General features: G+C 34.8%; 1 protein-coding gene across 1 annotated transcript in view; it reads left to right on the top strand.

The window, feature by feature from the left end:
- HMCN1 (hemicentin 1) overlaps positions 1-20,269 on the top strand; it is a gene marked incomplete at its 5' end in the record, with an annotated part of 290,930 nt that overhangs the window by 221,548 nt on the left and 49,113 nt on the right. Inside the window, 12 exons of the mRNA XM_011999163.1 lie at positions 1,364-1,471; positions 1,921-2,058; positions 2,188-2,322; positions 3,290-3,559; positions 5,954-6,144; positions 8,365-8,578; positions 10,182-10,316; positions 10,688-10,878; positions 12,482-12,563; positions 16,228-16,497; positions 17,062-17,232; positions 17,366-17,536. Coding sequence (XP_011854553.1) covers positions 1,364-1,471; positions 1,921-2,058; positions 2,188-2,322; positions 3,290-3,559; positions 5,954-6,144; positions 8,365-8,578; positions 10,182-10,316; positions 10,688-10,878; positions 12,482-12,563; positions 16,228-16,497; positions 17,062-17,232; positions 17,366-17,536 — 2,076 coding nt within the window. The remainder of the gene's footprint in view (positions 1-1,363; positions 1,472-1,920; positions 2,059-2,187; positions 2,323-3,289; positions 3,560-5,953; positions 6,145-8,364; positions 8,579-10,181; positions 10,317-10,687; positions 10,879-12,481; positions 12,564-16,227; positions 16,498-17,061; positions 17,233-17,365; positions 17,537-20,269) is intronic.

Here is a 20,269-nt window from a genome sequence, read left to right on the forward strand (position 1 = left end):
TATTTAAGACTGATCTGAATATAATAAACATGATCACCGGTATTTATGTGTATATTTACCAAACCTAAGGTTTAACAAATTCCCGAGTTACCTGAGAGTGAATCACACTTATTTCATTGGCCAAATGGAATGTCTCTTCATTTAATGAACATTCAGTGCCTCAGACAGGATATATACTCTACTAAGATTCTGAGACTATATAACTAAAACAGGGTTCTAGGTTTCTAGGCTTTTAAAATTGAGTATGTAAGACTGAGCAGTGAGTTCTGTGAAGGAAAAATGTTTATAGTGGTAGTAACCCTCGTTTATACAATTTATAGTATTGAAGAAAAAAAAATCACCTAAAGTATAGGTGATTCACATTGGTATTTCTCAAACTTATCCTACACTGGGGAAACACAATAGAGATAAAGTAGTAACTAATATCCTGGGACTTTATGAGTATGTGCATATTATTCTAAGAGAATTTGTATGGAAGGGAAATAGTGGAAAATTTGTTCCCAGGATGCAACTTGGCTTTCAAGACAAATTATTTTGACTATAGAGTGATAGCCATTCAAATCATAAAATATATATAAATATATGTATATTTAGAATAAAGTATTAGGCTAAGAAAACAATTTAGAACTTTCTCAAAATATTAAACCCAGCAAGTTCATTCCTAGGTATTTACCCAAAGAAATGAAAACATTGGTCTACACAAAGACTTATATGCACATCTTTATACAGCATCATTTGCAATAGCCAAAAAGTGGAAACAATTCAAATGTCCATCAGCTGATAAATGGATAAATAAAATGTGGTATATCCATGCAATGGAATTCTGTTTGGCAATAAAAAGGAACAAAATATTGACAAATGCTACAGCAGATGAACCTCAAAAACATTATGCTCATAGTGAAAGAAGTCAGACACAAAGGACCACATACTGTATGATTCAATTTATATGAAGTGTTCAGAAAAGGCAAATCTGTATAATCAGAAAGCAGACTAGAGGTGGGCTAAGGCCAGGGTTGGAAGTGGGGAATGACTGTAAATGAGCACCAGGTTTCTTTTGGGGGTGATGGAAATATTCTAAAATTTGATTGTGGTGATGTTTGTATAACTCTGTAAGTATACTAAAAATCATTGAATTGTGCATTTAAATGAGTGACTCTTATGGTATGTAAATTATGCCTCAATAAAGCTGTTAGTAATAATTTAAGTACTGTGCTAGGCACTTCAGGGGATACAAGTATGAATATAAGCCAAGCACCACCATGCTAGTTGCAGAAAACACACAAAAGAGAGTCAAATTTTATTGAACAACAACAAAAAAAAACTGAGATGCAGTATACATTAAAAGTTTTTTTTTCCTTTTTAGGAGCAATTGAAATACTTGCCACCCAATTAAACCATGCTGGAAGATATACTTGTGTCGCTAGGAATGCGGCTGGCTCTGCACATCGACATGTGACCCTCCATGTTCATGGTATGGAAGGCTATTTACTCACTCATTCAAAGTTCGCTGGGTTTGGGGAGGTTTTTCTGTTCATATTTATTCTGAAAGGTGGTGCTGTCTAGAGCTATGAACCATAGTAATATCTTGGGGACATGAAAGCCTGGTAGATATTTTTAATAGGCTAAAAAAAGGCGCACAAATGACAAACTACTCAAAGTAACTCCAAAATAATTTTTCTTCTTGGATTTTTATAATCTGTTCCTGACTCTAGTCTTCCAGTGGAGTTCTTCTAATGGAAACTGGCTACTGTAGCAAGACTCAAAGAATGCAGTGTGGCCAACATTCACTTTTCTCTTGGGCAATCAAATCACTAATATTTAAGAATTATGAATTTGGGTATTTTTAAGCTCATTACTATAATAGACATGGTTTCCATTAACTAGTGCTATTACTTCTTTTTGTTGATTGGTTTCTTATAGAGCCTCCAGTGATTCAGCCCCAACCAAGTGAACTACAAGTCATTCTGAACAATCCTATTCTATTACCATGTGAAGCAACAGGGACACCCAGTCCTTTCATTACTTGGCAAAAAGAAGGCATCAATGTTATCACTTCAGGTACCTACCACTGTTTCTATCAAGAAAATCATAGCACATCAGTGTTTTATAATTCAAATCGGCATGATTGTTTTTAATGAAAAGGTTTTTTGTTTTTTTTTTCACTCTGCTTTTGTAACTGTGATGTAGGCAAAAACCATGCAGTTCTTCCTAGCGGCAGCTTACAGATCTCCAGAGCTGTCCGAGAGGATGCTGGCACTTACATGTGTGTGGCCCAGAACCCAGCTGGTACAGCCTTGGGCAAAGTCAAGTTAAATGTCCAAGGTACCTAAATAATTCATCTCTGTTTTCAATTCAAAGATGTTTGTAACAATGTCTACCAAATATTTATATATCTAAATTGATTATGCTGCTGTTCCCCCATAGTTCTCAACATTCTTAGTTTGTATTATCCTACTGGTTTTTCTATCACCTTTATGAAGAAAGTTTAGTGTATTTTATTTTTTTGGCCATTGTTTGTATAAGAAAATACAGGCATCTAATCCTATTTTGAACTTCTATGAACCTCTATTTGATACTCTATTTCATTATATAGGTAAAACTCTTCCCACTTATTTGGAAACCTATGAAAGGGCTCATAATAAGGATTTTCTTTCCAAGTGTTTACAGTAGGCTAATCACCACTTAGCTATTAGCCTGGATATTCTATTGAGTTGTAATGCATCACTATAAAGAAGCATATGAAATAACTGAATAATCATATTTTTTATAGCAACAAAATTATTTGGTTGAATTTGTGCTTGCCATTACATTTGTATTTCCAAGGGGACAGTCTATTCAGAGCAGTTAATTTTTTTCCAAAATATTTTCCAAAACTTGGTGTTCATTTTGGAAGTTTAAATACCTACAGTGAATCACATAATTTATGTAAATGAGTGACATAAGAGTCACTCATTTATGAATCACATAAATTATGTAAGTGTATCAACATAATTTTGTTGATACAGCTTAAATTTTCTAGACATGCAAGCCCTCATGACTACATGTTTATCTCCTCATCTAAAATCGACTGTCACTTAACATTTATTTGTTAGCTGGGGACTAGTTTTCTGAAGTGTGCCCAATTACTTTTTTGTTCCCATGGAAAAGTGTAGTGCTCCTTTTCTAATGATATGGTGAAGTCAGGATTTTGTTTCTTATCAATGTTTGCTAGAGCAGTACTGTAGTATGTAATTTGTGCACTCATGCTTCTAAGATGAACTTTGAACTTTATATTTTTTGTATCTTTTAGTTCCTCCAGTCATTAGCCCTCATCTAAAGGAATATGTTATTGCTGTGGACAAGCCCATCACATTACCGTGTAAAGCAGATGGCGTCCCACCACCTGACATTACATGGCATAAAGATGGGCGTGCAATTGTGGAATCTATCCGCCAGCGCGTCCTCAGCTCTGGCTCTCTGCAAATAGCATTTGCCCAGTCTGGTGATGCTGGTCATTACACCTGTATGGCAGCCAATGTAGCAGGATCAAGCAGCACAAGCACCAAGCTCACCGTCCATGGTAGGTTGTTTAACATGAATTATTTCCGTCTGCTACACTACCATGGCAAAGATAAAAGGCTACCAAGAGAGAAAATCTGATAGAAGTAAAAAACCCTTAAACTCAGTAATCCAAAGTGTGTGTTGGGGGGGAGGATGTGGTATGTAGGTACACTTCAAATCTGTTTTCTGTGGACTGTGTTTATGTGTGTTTGTGCACATAGGTGTGTGAGAGAGACAGATTTTATTAATATTGCCAGAATTTTTAATGTGTTGCTGGTACCCTCACATATTGTGATTAGTTGACTTATGAGGAGTCTGTTTGTGTTTTGTGACTTTTCTGCTTTACTTTTCAAGCTTCAAGTCATCTTGGTTCAAAATGAATCACCATATGACCTACATTGTATGACTTGACCCTAATGAGAATTAGGAGATCTATTTGATTCATTATATTAAAGTGGCAAAATATTTACCTATACATTTTTATAACAGAAAAATATCTTTCCTTTATATTAAGACAACAAAATATTGAAAAATCAGCATTGAAATATTTTTAGTTTTTATTGTATATTTTGACTAAGGATAGAATCCATGTTAATATCAGTGGTAGGAAACAATAGCAGATGAAACTGCTTCCAACCTCTCTTTTCAGAGGTAATTATAATGAGGAGTTTCTGCTTTTTCATTTTTCAGAAATTTGTGAAAGCTGTTTTATTTTCAATTGCATTTTAATTTTGTGTAACTTCAGAATAACAGAGATAATTTTGAGTGGAAACATTTTTGGTTGAATAATTTAGCCAAAATTAAAAATCACCATTTATGAGTTTTCCAAATAAATCCCCTGCTTTCAGTTAACATAATTAATCAATATACACTATCCATTTGCCTTCAACTAAATAATACTCCTTCTTTTCAAGTGTCTGTAGAAAATTTACCAAAATTGACCTAAACAAAGAAATTGTTAATAAGTTTCAAAAAGATAGACCATAATTTCTACCCACCATGCAATAAAGCTAGAAATTTGTAATCAACTTTCAATGCCAAAACCCCAAACCCAGACGACTTTAAAAACACTCTTCCAGCCAAAAAGTAGGTCAAAGAATAATTTTCTATTTTCAGATTATTTAGAAAATAAAGACATGACATATCAAAATGTACAGTGTGTGCTCAAAGCTAAAATCAATAGAAAGTCATAGCCATAATTCTTTCATTTTGAAAAAGAAAGAACTGAAGTAAATATACTAATGCTGCAACTTTGTATCCCCTAACAAAAGACAAATAGCAACCCAAGGAAATCAGGATAAAGAAGATAATGAAAATAGAGCATGAATTAATTAAAAATGAATATTTATGATGCACTATTGAGCAAAATCAATTTTTGTGTTTTCCAAATTATAATGTTTATATCTATTATTAATGTTTGTATATTTAATCATATCATAAAAGATAAAAATTAACTATTTTAATTGAAAGCAGTTAATTTAACTGAAAGCAGCTAATTAAAGTTTATATAGCAATTTTATTTTTGCGAAGGTCAACTGTTCTCCTGTCACTCTTTAAAATGTCATTAAGATGGGTCTACTTCTCACTGATTTGTTTGAATAATTCCACATTCATTGTTTTGGGAAGGGAGTGTATTTTTACTTTTGAGCCAAGAATTCTTAATACTTTTTGTCTTTTCTTTAGAAGTAACTATCTTAGTTCTAAGTCCAGTCGAGTATTTTTTATTACACTAAAATATTCAGTTCATCTCTATATTGCCTAAATTCTAGTTAAAAAAAATTTGAGTCACAGGAAGTATTTGGTACTATAATGTACCAAATGTGCAGAGTTATAAAGTCATTATGAAAATTTCCTGACAGTATAAAAACTGAATTAAATGTCTTGATCTGGTTTACTTGTATTCATTATAACATGTAAAATACTGCAATAAGTATTTTTTTCTACAGCAGTTTGTGATATTCAATATTGGGTGTCTTATAGTGTTTTCTGGTAGCTATTATTAGTTCATCCTCACAATATATCTCTGAGACAAATATAGCAGTTATACAACCATAGAAGCATTTTTTGGTTTTGTTGTTGGTTTGTTTTACTTCACTGCAATAAACAGAAGTAACTCAAAGATGGAAAAGTCAGGAAGCCAAATAAAATCTAAAGATCTTCTACCCAGTTCTGTCGTTTGCTCAGAAACTGAATGTAAATATATTCAGTAAGTTCAAATACATTAGGATTCTTGCTAGCACCAAAAATACTGATTTCTTTCATAGCAGGAAGCAAATCAATATCGTAATATTTCATTTTTAATATTTCTAGCAGAGTTACCATGAAGAGAGTTTTTTGTGTGTTAATTTTTATTGTGAATAAAGACATTATTGAACTCAGCTTCCTGGATGACTCTTTTTTAAACTCTTCATAGTACCACCCAGGATCAGAAGCACAGAAGGACACTACACGGTCAATGAGAATTCACAAGCCATTCTTCCATGCATAGCTGACGGAATCCCCACACCAGCAATTAACTGGAAAAAAGACAATGTTCTTTTAGCTAACTTGTTAGGAAAATACACTGCTGAACCATATGGAGAACTCATTTTAGAAAATGTTGTGGTAAGTTTAATGGACATGAACAGATATGTTAAGCCAGATTATAAATTTGCTGTCACACTTTTAGTAATTTAGCATGGAAGTATATTCTTTAATTAAAAAAAAATTCTTATAAAATCAGGTCACAAAATTAATTTTACACATATTTCATGTCCCTTGAATAATATTTAACAGATGATAGGAACTCACAAATGCCCTCCTTCTAAAATTATGTTTGTGGAAATATCTGTTTATCAGGAAAAATTTTAAGTACCATTGCTATATTCTCTGCTCTTAACCTTACAGGGCAATGATAAGTATCTAGAGTAAATAACTTTCAATTCTTTAGTACTTCAAGGGGAAAAAATGTTAAACATTTTTTTAAAAAGGAAAAAAGTCTATGTGTCTCAATGCAATCAGAAGCAGTCATTAATATTCAACATAAGTATTCATATATATTCATATTTGAATATTCCTATTCAAATATTCAACAAATGTTTATCGAACACCTTCTCTGCAACTAGCACTAGTTTAGACACTGGGAATACATCAGGGAACAAAAGAATCAAAGATCTTTGCCCTTATAGAGTTTATATATAGAGGAAGGAGACAATAAAAATGAAAAATAATAATGTCAGAAGAAAATAAGTCAGAAGAAAAAAAATGGCATGAAAAATAAGAGAGGGGTAAAGGGTGTCAGGATTTGGAGCAGTGAAGATTACAGTTGTAAATAGGGTAGTCAGAGTAAGTTCTCTTTGGGAAGGTGACATTTGAGCCAAACTTGAAGGAAGTGAATTAGCCAAGCAAATATGTGGAGGAGCAGACCAGGGGAAAAAAAAAATAGGTGGAGCAAAGCACTTGAGGTGGAAACATGTCCAGTGTATTTGAAAAACAAGAAGCCAGTGAAAGCAAAGCAAAGAATGAAAGGAGAAAGACGTCAGTGTTAAATGGAGGCCAAATCATGTCAGGTCTTACAGGTCATTGTACAATTTTACCTTTTACTGTAAGTCAGAATCCATTGCAGGTTTTTGAGCAGGTTTTTATATGCCTTACATTTTTAAAGCGTTATGTTGGCTGTTGTGGTGAGAATCAGAGGTAGGGAGACAAGGACAGGACCAGTGAGACCTCTTGGGAAGACTGTCTGGAGGCAGATGAGAAATGATAGAACTCAAAGCAGGATGTTAGCAGAGAAGAGGCAAGAAGTAAGATTCTGCATATACTTTGAAGCTAGCATTTTCTGATCGATTGCAAGTAGGGTGTGAGGAAAAAAAAATAAGAATGACTCAAATGTTTGAGACTGAAGGCATGAACAATTGGAAGGGTGAAATAGCCATCAGCTGCGATGGTGAAGGCTACAGGCAGTACAAGAAGGGGCCGTTGGAAGGAATTGGGAGCTCAGTTTTGGGGCATGAGTGTGAGACATATCTTCGGCATCAGAGCAAAGAGTTGGAATAAGAAGTTCAATAGACTTTGAGTTTGTAAGAAAGTATCAGTATTTGGGTTGGAGATGCTGATAGTCATCAGCATAAAGTTTATATTTAAAGCCATAGCACTGTATGAGATCACCAAAAAAATGAGTACAGATATAGCAGAAAAGAGGACCAGAGGCTGAGCCTTCTCACATGCCAACATTAAGATGTTAATGTTGAAGAGAAGCCCCCAAAAAAGTTGGAGAAGCAACCAGTGAGATAGGAGGGAAACTAGGAGAGCATAGCGTCCTGAAAGCCATGTAAAGGTGGTTTCAGATAGAAAGGACTCGTAATTGTGTCAGGTGCTACAAATGCATCGAGAGATGAGTCATGAGAGCTGGTCATTGAATTTAGCAAGTGAAGCCTCAGAATTGTAGGTAATAGTGCCCTTTCTCTTACCATTTCCTCTGATAGTTTTGGTGGTCTTTGATACCACCTTACTCAGAGAGCCAACTATGCTGTCAAGATGCTGTCAGCTTTTGGGATTATTTGCTCTTTATTTGTGCAATGCAGCGCATCTATACACTTGATATCTAGTAAACCACAGAATCTACAGTTTTCTGAAATCTTACCACTGTAGAATGATTATGGGCTTATATTTAAACTTCCATACATTTTAAATTATGTTATGCAAAAGCTAACCTGATGGTTAAAAGATGGAGATTTAAATTGTCTTTGGATAAGAGAGTTTCTTGAGGGCCTAGCTATGCAACTTGATGTATTTTATGTACTATGATGGATGATTATGAAATTTTAAATGCTACTTTTATTTTAGCTGGAGGATTCTGGCTTCTATACCTGTGTTGCTAACAATGCTGCAGGTGAAGATACACACACTGTCAGCCTGACTGTACATGTTCTCCCCACTTTTACTGAACTTCCTGGAGACGTGTCATTAAATAAAGGAGAACAGCTACGATTAAGCTGTAAAGCTACTGGTATTCCATTGCCCAAATTAACATGGACCTTCAATAACAATATTATCCCAGGTTGGTCATTTAATTCTCAAGAAGTGAATAAATACACCTATGTAGAACTCTAGACCAAACTCTATTTCCTCCAGCTGTGAAAATTAATTGAAAAGTAACAAGAATTGAATTGATTGCTTTAAAATCTGTAAAATGTGTGCCTCTGCTTGGATTTTACCCTCTACCCAATATATATGTTTTGTTCCTTCTTTTGGAAGTGTAAGTTGATCATAGGGCCATATATTGCAGGTTATAAGTAGCTTTTTAAACCTAAATATAATTCCCCCTACTCCATGAGAAGGCAGTATGTTTATATAGGTGCCTAAACTTATCACAGCTGGACCCCCTGCATCACTGATCAATGGATTAAGATGGCCACTGTTGGAGCCCTGAAGATTCACTTAATGTTACAGAGAAGAATTCTACTTCTCACTGTTTGCCTCAACTTCTATTATAGTGTAGATTAATTTATTTGGAAAATTTCTAGTCACTGTGTATACTATAAGTTAAGGTCATGTCTGGAACCCAGGAGTACCCGTCCCTGGGTGAACAAATATCTACTTGTTAGACTTTGTCATCAGTATAAAGACTTTGTCGGTACTGAGAAATTGTCCTATCCCAAAATTGAGTTCTGAAGTATTATACTATTAGCATTTACTAAGTGTCTTGCTAGAAAAGTAGTAATAAGCTTGAGGGTTTTTTTTCTATTATAAAGAGTTATGTTAATGACTGAAATTTATCACCTGCATTACCTTAATAACAACAATACATCTCACTAAGAAAAAACAAACACTAAAAAATCTAATCAATATTTTCTGAAAGTGCAGTAATGTAAATGTACTTTTAAAGCTTAATTTTCCACTTAATATTCAGCAGTAAAAGATTTTTTTTAAAAAACTTGAATGGGGAGAGCATGCAAGGTAAACATGCGTATTTAGATATGGACTGGTTTAGTCAGAATTTTATTTAGTCTTAGTTGTTTTAGGATTAGCATATTTGCCTTATATTTTCTTCTAAATGTTACACATTATGTTATAAATATTACTATCATAATTTTTAATATCTGCCTTTGTAAATATTTATATAATCACCATTTATGATTTACAGAGAAGTTTAAATTATTACAAATTTGACTATGTTGTTGTTATTACCTAACTAGCATAGGTTTTCATAATTTTCCCCTTTGACCTGCCAAGTCAGTTGAATTATAAGGTGGAAAGGTTTTCATGTGTTTGATGTAAATTGTTTGGGAGGGAAAGTGGTAGTGAGATAAATGAAATGGAAAATGTAATATTTCTGAATGAAATATTTTTGAAACTCAGACTACGAGCCAGCTTTAAGCAACACATTTAGATGAAAGGTTTACTTTAAGCCTAATTTTTAAAAGATGTTTGTTTTCATTCTCTTTTCCTGTTCCTTCTGTTGTTTTTTGTTCTTCAAACAAGTGTCTATAGACATAGTAGATAGCTCAGATGAAGAAATCTGTGGAAAAGGCTCTCTTCTCCAATGTCATCTCTTTGGTTCAATTGTTGACCAACTCATAAATCTAATGTGCAAAATATGGAGCTGTCGTGAAATTTTTCCTAGGTTCCTGAGCGGCATTTGTGTTGTTTGTTTCCTTCAGCCCACTTTGACAGTGTAAATGGACACAGTGAACTTGTTATTGAAAGAGTGTCAAAAGAGGATTCAGGTACTTACGTGTGCACCGCAGAGAACAGCGTCGGCTTTGTGAAGGCAATTGGGTTTGTTTATGTGAAAGGTAGGTAAAAGCACTGCATTTTTAATTTACAATATATTCATAATGAATGGCTCAGGTTTTGCCTCTTAGTTTTTAATCCACTCAGTCCTATTTCACAGATGTACAAATTCATGAGGAAAAAATTATGAGCATTCAACTTAAAAGTAGATAAGAAGTGAAGAGATCATTTCACACAAAGTGGAATCATTCCCTTAGAATATTGAAATTGACAAAATTATCTGGTGATTTAGCAAGATTTGATTCTGGAAAATTCATGAGGTTTTAAGGTGGCTTTACTCCCCTCTTTACTAAATTATTTTTCCAAATAGATCAAAAATCACAAATTATCAGCACTTACTTTTACGTTGTACCTGTCTTATGTTATTTTCCAGAACCTCCAGTCTTCAAAGGTGATTATCCTTCTAACTGGATTGAACCACTTGGTGGGAATGCAATCCTGAATTGTGAGGTGAAAGGAGACCCCACCCCAACCATCCAGTGGAATAGAAAGGGAGTGGATATTGAAATTAGCCACAGAATCCGGAAACTGGGCAATGGTTCCCTGGCCATCTATGGCACTGTTGTAAGTCACACTGGAATGATTGATGCACCTTTAAACCCCCACAGCCAATACCCCTCTGTAAGTGCCATAGATAGGAAAAATTTCTCTTACATTCCTATTTAAATCATAAAATCTGAATCAAATAACTTCTTTTAAAAAACTGAAACAAGGATTGAAATAGATATTTTAGCCCTTTCAAATAAGTGCAGTGGGATAATTTGGCTGCCTTGTTCCTTATCATTGACTTACTAATTAACATTTGGAGATAACTTCCTCAGATCTGTTTTAGGACAAGGAAATTGAAGAATTACAAACACAGTTACATATAGAGTAGATTTCATAGTAAGCTGATAACTATGTTAGACTTTTCCAAAGTTCAGTAATTCAGAAAATGAGTGGTGCTTTTGGTTATTATTCTAATTTTGGGGTCGTTACCCCAAAGTGAAATATTTTATCCCAAAATGTCTAAACTAGAATACACATGAATTTGTTAAATCACATTTGGTGAGACCACTTATGTGCTGTCATTGTTTAAGTAATTGAAATAATTAAAATATACTATCTAATTACCCAATCCAGTGGACCAGTCTCAGTCTTTTAGTCTCATTGATTTTACTTCAACATTAGATGTCATTTGTTGATTGTTCCTTCTATTATGAATTTCTACCTTATGTGCCATAATACTAATACGGCTCAGCCATCTTCATTACCACTTTTCCCCTTTTCCTCTATTACTATTTCTGAAGTCCTTGGTACTTCTAATACCAATGTTAATACTAATTTTTTTTCATCATGCAATTTAAGATTCCTAAAACTGTAGTATCACCAATGCTGAAACTCTTCCAAGTTCCATTTCCAGCTGTTGACTAGGAACTTCTGTTTGGATAATAGACTGAAACCTCAGTGTATTTAATTTTCCTTCTCCCAATCTACTACCTGCAAATCAGCTCCCCTTTATTGACTTACTGTTAAGGAGACTTGAATTCTTCCATTCACAAGACCTTCACCGAAATCTGTGCCTCTAGTCACCATATTGAAATTTATTTAGTGCAATCCTACATAAATTTACACACAGACACATACATATGTATATATAATGTGACCTACAGTCTGTGATTTATTATTATAAGTAAATTAGTTTTTCACTTTCTCTCCTAAACTTCAAACTCCCTAGATAGAGGTCCAGCTGAATGTAGTTTTAATAATCCCCATTAGAAAGGACTCAATATTTATTAATTTGTCCTGATTATTTTAATGCTTTTTAAGATATCTGTAAGTATAGTATTAGTATTTTTCTTTATTAAAATAATTCCAGATAGATGATCAGAAAATAATGTAATTTTTGCTTTGGTTTCTTACCAGTTAGTATTCCTGGAGATCAATGATAGGCTATTTTGAGAAAGTTTAGGCTTGGAATTTGTTTTCTCCCCTCACCCTCCTCTTTCTCTTCCTCTTCCTCCCTCCTTTAAATCTATTTAAGAGGTTAGACATATGTAGGTTTTCTTATTTCCATTAAAATTCCTTCTCAAAAATGAAATTTCAAATAAACTAGCATGTGGTGAAAAAAGTGATTGCCCTGCTCTGTAGGCTCATATTTTTGTAAAAATGCTGCTTGTTTCCATAGAATGAAGATGCCGGGGACTATACATGTGTAGCTACCAATGAAGCTGGGGTGGTGGAGCGCAGTATGAGTCTGACTCTGCAAAGTAAGTTGCTTAATGAAACTAATTAAACACTTGATTTAGAAAATATTACCTAATAAAGAGTGTTTATTTTCTTTAACTCTATAGCAAGTTCATTAGTGGTAGCTCTCAGAGTGTGCCTGATTTAGTTTGCTGCTGCTGATGGAGCAGTTGTCATCAAATATAGAACTGATAACACAGAGATATTTTTCTGTATTTTATCTAACATAGGTAGTATAAGATTGCAATTGATTGGTGGCAGAGCTTTTTTATTACAACACCTTCAATGGGGTGCCCCTTCTTACAATTCACCACAGTTATTCCAACATGCTTAAAAAGATTGCCATTTATGGCATTTTAAGATATTTATTAAAAATAAAGACTAATGTAAAGGAGCTCAAAAGTGCTCCAGCTTGATGGCTGTACTCTAACTGTAACTAAACGTTCTGGGTGAGATCCTCATGCTCATCAGGAAGCCCTTTAGTAAGAGTCATTGGAAAACAGAGTATCCATAATTGAATAAACATAGAATACTCCAATGGCCCACTGGAGAGTTTACAGAATCACTTAAGGGGCTGACCCTAAGACAATGTCATTGGGTTGAGAATTTAAGCAAGTCAAGTCATTTTGTGACTAGGCTCAGTATTTAACAGGATGAGTTTACATTTTCTTTATCACTATTGAGAGATGCTCTAGATTAGTTAGCTGTTTGCCAAACTAAATAATTCTGTAAGACATTGAATAGATGATAGTATCTAATACAATGTTTCACTAAAGAACATGTCTATCAAATGATAACATGGGATGTCATTAGGAAAAAATAGGGTTCTATGTTCAAACAATTCTGAGAAAAAATGAATTAAACAGAGTTCTTTTATTTATTAAATATATAAAGAACAGTTACTATGTGCTCAGCCCTCCTTAGGCATACCAAATTTCTTTACTGCAAATTTTCTAGAAATGTTAATATGTTGATGTGAATTATGGCCCAACAAGGGGAGAATATAATATGCCACATTTTCCAATAAAAAGTGAATGTAGGTAGGACACTACACAATAGCACTGACCCAGTTTAAGAAAAGCTACCTGAGAGCAGCTCATCTGCACATACTGACAATAAATTCATTTTAGTAAGTGAGGCATATTAGTCAAAAATATAATTTGATTCAAATTAGGATTAAAGTACCAGAAGCTATATTATTATTTAAAGTGTTTGTAATTATTATGTGAATGATGGAATTAATTCAATCGAAGTATGTACATGTGGAATTTTATTGTATTAATTTATAGCTTTATATACAATTGGGAATGTTCAATATGGTATCTAAATTAAGGTTCTGAGTTTATTTGATACTTTGGCCATTTTGATATGAGCAGACAAGCTTATTTAGTCACGTTGTCACTTAGTGTGGAGAGATAAACCTGAGGTATTTACTTTATGCAGCAACAGTTTATTGAATACATAATGTAATCTGGAAACTAGGAGAGAAATAAAGGCACTGGCCCTGAAAGTTTCTGGAGTGAGGTTAATAAAAACATCAGTTAGAAGGCATTGTGTAGGGTGATGAGCATAAGTCAGAATAATGCTTTATATGACACTTGCTAAGAGAGTCAAACCTCACGTGAAGTAATTACTTTTTTAAAAGACAACATGTCACTGATACCTTTGCAGAAAAAACTAACATGTTAATATCACAACAAAACACATTTTTATTCTATTTTTGTCTTATTTGTATTCTATTTATTCTAGATACACTTCTCAGTCTAAAATATGCAGCCACCACCTTGAATTATCAGATATTATCATTCACTGAACAAATCATTCCACCTTTCAGTTCAATGTCACTAAAACACCGCTCTCATCCCACCATGATCCTTCTCAAGAATGTATATGCTGCCCCCTTTGCTTTCTTATTTAAATGAAAACCTTTCTTATTTTAAGATTTGAACCAATGTTTAAAACCCTGTATGCTGTTACTCTTCAGGGTGAACCATCCTTTCTATTCGTTCATTGTCTTGAAAAAGAAAAAGAGCTAAATCCATCTCCATGTTGTGTCTTTCTCTCCAAGTGTTCTCCCCTCTCCTCTCTGTTCAAATAACCTTACTTATTTTTGAAAATCCAGTTCAAGTCTCTTCTTCCCAATGAAGTCTGTCATATTCTATCTTTCTTGGGACTGTAGACCAATATAGACAAACATTCTGCCAGCAGTTGCATGCAGTTCCTTTTACAATCTTTCCAAGGGCTTTACTGGAACCACTGTCATTCACTGTAGACACTGTTAACATCTCCCTCCTTCCTTTTTGGTTACCAGAATATCCTTTTTCTCCTGATTTTCTTCCTACCTCAGTGATTGGTTCTGAGTATCATTTATAAGTTTGTCTTCTGTCCATCTCTTAAATAATGCTGTTGCAATTGTTTCTGTCTTTGGCGCTCTTCTCATTTTAGACTCTCTTCTGAAACAATCTTATTCACTATGAAAGACTCACACATATATTATTTCTTGCTCATCTTTATTCTGAGCTCTAGATATGAATATCCCTGTTATGTAGACATCTCTATATGAATGTCTTACAGATACCTCAAGCTCAATAGTCCTAAATGGATGCAAATTATCATTCCTTACTCCCTATCCACAAATCTGTTATTCTGGTGTATGCTATTGCATTGCCCAAATATACCATATTCTCCAAATCAAAACCCTGTAGTCATCAGTTCTTCCCTTTAACCCATACCAGTCCGTAACAAAGTTCTATCATATCTACTTTCTTAATAATTATTGGATATGTCTTCCTTTTCCTCTGCATTTCCAGTGGCATGCCTTTGTTTGATATATTGTTACTGTTGTTTATGCTCCCATGTTAGTACACATTAATTCTATAGGTATGCTATAGCACAAGTCTATCTTATCAGTGGTCCTATGAGCTCCTTGAGACTAGAAAGAATATCTTTTCTCTATATACTCTTAGCACCCAGCACAATGCTGGCAAATAGCAGGCTTTCAGTAAATGTTTACTGAATAAATGAATGATGGCCAGTGATAAAAGAATGAGTTAATTAGCCAGGCGTGGTGGCAGGCGCCTGTAGTCCCAGCTACTCGGGAGGCTGAGGCAGGAGAATTGCTTGAACCCTGGAGGCAGAGGTTGCAGGGAGTCAAGATCGTGCCACTGCACTCCAGCCTAGGTGACAAAGAGAGACTGTGGCTAAAAAAAAAAAAAGAGTTAATGACTCTTTACCTCAAAAATGATCTAAAGAAAAAAGTAAATATTCACTATATAAAACACAGACAAAAATAACAATAGTAACTAAGAGTACTGTATGCAAAAGTTGTAGTCACATCCTCTTGTTGAGTCTAACAGGAATCCTCTGAAGTAGGCACCATTTTTAAGGACACGGGGCTTAGAGAGGCAGTAAGGAGCAGACACAGAATTTGAATCCGGGAAACATGACTCTAGAGCCCATGCTCTAGGCTAATCTGCTCAGGAATTTTAAATTTTTGACATTTACTAAATAAAAAAGAATTATGAAAATTGTATCAACAGCAATTATAATCTACAATCTTAGTTGGGAAGCAACAGTGTTTCATAAACAAATCAACCACTTTTTTCAAAATAATGTTACTGTATAATACATGATAAAAAATGTTATAACTCCACAAAAATTGAGACACTATGTGCTTTTTTTCCATAGGTCCTCCTATTATCACTCTTGAGCCAGTGGAAACTGTTATTAATGCTGGTGGCAAAGTCATATTGAATTGTCAGGCAACTGGAGAGCCTCAACCAACCATTACATGGTCCCGTCAAGGGCACTCTATTTCCTGGGATGACCGGGTTAACATGTTGTCCAACAACTCATTATATATTGCTGATGCTCAGAAAGACGATACCTCTGAATTTGAATGTGTTGCTCGAAACTTAATGGGTTCTGTCCTTGTCAGAGTGCCAGTCATAGTCCAGGGTGAGTGTGATCAGAGGAATATTCATAGTAAACAGTACCTGGGGTGACTCAAATCATGGAAATTATTAAGCACTTTAGTCCAAGTCGCCTGTCACCTTAAGATGCTTTTAGGTGATGGGGAGAGGACAAAATCATCAAAATTTACAGATTGAAGGGCCTAAACCAATACACATTTTAGAGCTTTAAAATGTCAAGGTTTTAATTTAAAATCCCAAACTAAATTTCTGATTCACAACTAAGTCAAATCTATTCTCAGAAATCAATGTATATGTTTTCGCTTTAAAGAATGACTTATGTCCAAAAGGTAAGCAGTTTGTAAACTCGTTGATCTCTAACTCTTCCAGCAGCCATGTGCAAGTGAGTGAGGATGAGATCTGAGAAGAAACTCTAGCTAACAGAAGTTCTTCTCTGTTGGATTTTAATTTTACCTTAAAGGAGAGATTTCATAAGCTATTTCTCAACAACTATATATTTAGCTCTGTAACCAGCGCATATCTTAAATGAAATCTCCTTTACAATATTTTATTTGCAAAGCTAAGACAAAGGACAATGTTTTACTTGCAGTTCATGGTGGATTTTCCCAGTGGTCTGCATGGAGAGCCTGCAGTGTCACCTGTGGAAAAGGCATCCAAAAGAGGAGTCGTCTGTGCAACCAGCCCCTTCCAGCCAATGGTGGGAAGCCCTGCCAAGGTTCAGATTTGGAAATGCGAAACTGTCAAAATAAGCCGTGTCCAGGTACACCTCCTTATTTAACTGACAGGCATGTGTTTAATAGACCTTCATTTCTGTTTTCTACCTATGGATTACCCCAGTGTGAGTACTCCCGATTGAAATATATCTGATGGTGTAATGGTTCACCTTTGTATAGTGGATGGTAGCTGGTCGGAATGGACTCCCTGGGAAGAATGCACAAGGAGCTGTGGACATGGCAACCGAACCAGGACCAGGACTTGCAATAATCCATCAGCTCAGCATGGTGGGCGGCCATGTGAAGGGAATGCTGTGGAAATAATTATGTGCAACATCAGGCCTTGCCCAGGTGAGAACCCACCAATAATACTAGGATAAACAAAACTTTTCTATCTTAACTCCTAGGAAAAAATTACATTTGCCTTTTCTTCTTCATTGTAAAAAGATGTTATGGCCTGTACCCTTGAGAATATGTTCATTCACTGTATTCTTAGTTCTCTTTCATGGAGAAACTTGTAAAAGTATGGCATTCATTGATGTTAAGCAAAATACCTGCTTTAATTGAACATGAAGAAAAGGTCCAAACTGGAGTGTATTTCTCACTCATGTAAAGAAAACATAAGTATTGACAAGGTCATAAAGTAACATCTAATCCAGCCATCCATTTTGAGGTGAGGAAAATGAACCCTAGAGAGGTTAAAGACTTGCCCAGAAACACACAACTGGTGAGGGGTAAATGCTAATCGCTGTCATTCACTAAATACTTACCATACAATAGGAACCATGCTAAGTGTTTTATATTGTTAATATTGCATATTATTATTGATTTTGTGTCTTAGCACTCTTTCCAAGTAAAGTGACAAATCAAACTTAAGTCTAAGTAGAAAACTTTTCAGGTGTAATTGAATCCAAGGATTTGGAGAGTGCTTTTACTAGCATGTTTTCCATCTCTCATCTCTGCTTTCCTCTCTTTGGCTTTATTCGCTATTAAACTCTTTCCATGTGGTGGAAACAATGACTGCTGACAGCTACTGGCTCACAGGGGCCTTATAATATAAGTGAGGCCTCAGAGAAAAAGAGTTCCCTTTTCTCTCAGAATTCCTATCAGTCTCTGGGAAGGAACCCTGTTTGCTTTTGTTCGGGTCACATGCTTACACCTGAACTCAAGTGAGTCCAGGGTATTCTAATAGCCAGCTTGGGTGAACTGTCTACCTAGTGTAAAGTGGGGCAGAGAAAGAAATCATGCAAAGTAGAGGAGCTGTTCATTTATTTATTCATGCATCCAACAAATATTTATTGAGCGCTTACTTTGTCATCAAGACACTGTTCTAGTTGCTAGAGTTAAAATAATAAACAGTATCTTTCCAGTTTTGATCAGCATACCCAAAAAACTCAGAGACTTGAAATGATGGAGTACAACTTGGAGAGATATCTTAGCTGGAATGTCAGAAAAAGAAATAGTGACAAACCAAAACGGGACAGGTATTCACTACATTGGGTATTGCATCCTATTGTGCAGATGAGGAAAGATTTAGAAAATAATGTTCAGTGATTCACTAAGGATAGCTAGCTAATAAAAAGCGAATCAAAGTTTTGAACTCAGGTTGATCTAATTATCAAGCTTATTTAAATTGTAGGTATCTGGATTTGCAATTCGGAACTTTGATTACATTACGAAAATGAAGTACTGTCCTGAAATCTTAAAATAAATGAGAAGCCATTTATTTTAGTCTTAAAGAATTTAAAAGCTCGTTGTAATAACATTATGTTCTAAACTTAAAAGAGCAGGAAATACTTGATTGAGCAATTTTGTGTAATTTGTCATCTATAATAACTATATAATAACTAAATGATATTTGTAAATATTCTAAAATAAAAATCAGTCTTTTCTCTTCATGTTGAGTAACACTTCGCTTACTACTGTCTGTTTGCTTACTTGCTGTTGTTTTGTTCACTATTTTATTGGCTTGTATTTTTTTAAAAGGCTTTCTCTAGTTATTTCCCCTAGCCCCTAAATCAATTGAATTTAGCTATTTTTTGAGCACAGTGTCGGTGGTGTCCTAGAGCCATTCAATGAAAGCATGTATTTCTTCCTGATAAGAGCATGTATGAAAATTTACTGATGCCATATTGGTAGGTAAGTATCAGCTGTAGTAGGAGTATCTATACCACAAAAATTAGCAATGCTACAAGTTTTCCTCCTCACCCCTAGAGAGCTGGTTGTTAAACATTTCTCAGCTCACCACTGCAAAATGGGCGCCAGCCTAAGATAGCCTTTCTCATCCAGGAGGTACGTGAAAATATCAGGGGCAGAAGATACTTGCTTTTGGTACAATTCATTTCTAACAATGTTGAATTTACAAAAGAGTTGCAACAAGAGTACAGATAATTTCTATATAACACTATCTAGGTGAAATTTTGTGTATTTCCTGAAACAAGGACATTCTCTGTCATGAACATAGTACAGTGATCAAAATTGGGAAATTTAACATTGATACTACTGTTACCTCATTTCATTATCTAATCTTGTTATGTAATCCATAGGCCATATTCAAATTTTGCCAGTTGTCCCAGTAATATCATTTGTAACTCTCTTATCCCCCATTCCAAGATCCGATCCAGGATCACACTTGTACTTATTTGTTGTGTCCCGTTAGTCTCTTTTAATTGGAAAATTTTCTCAGTCTTTTTCTTTCATGAACTTGATATATATTTTTTTAATTATACTTTAAGTTCTAGGGTACATGTGCACAATGTGCAGCTTTGTTACATATGTATACATGAGCCATGTTGTTGTGCTGCACCCATTAACTCGTCATTTACATTAGGTATATCTCCTAATGCTATCTCTCCCCCTTCCCCACAATAGGACCCGGTGTGTGATGTTCCCCTTCCTGTCTCCAAGTGATCTCATTGTTCAATTCCCACCTATGAGTGAGAACATGCAGTATGTGGTTTTCTGTTCTTGAGATAGTTTGCTGAGAATAATGGTTTCCAGCTGCATCCATGTCCCTACAAAGGACACGAACTCATCCTTTTTTATGGCTGCATAGTATTCCATGGTGTGTATGTGCCACATTTT

Source organism: Mandrillus leucophaeus, unplaced genomic scaffold (assembly GCF_000951045.1).
Source record: "Mandrillus leucophaeus isolate KB7577 unplaced genomic scaffold, Mleu.le_1.0 Scaffold584, whole genome shotgun sequence".
Classification (NCBI taxonomy): Eukaryota; Metazoa; Chordata; class Mammalia; order Primates; family Cercopithecidae; genus Mandrillus; species Mandrillus leucophaeus.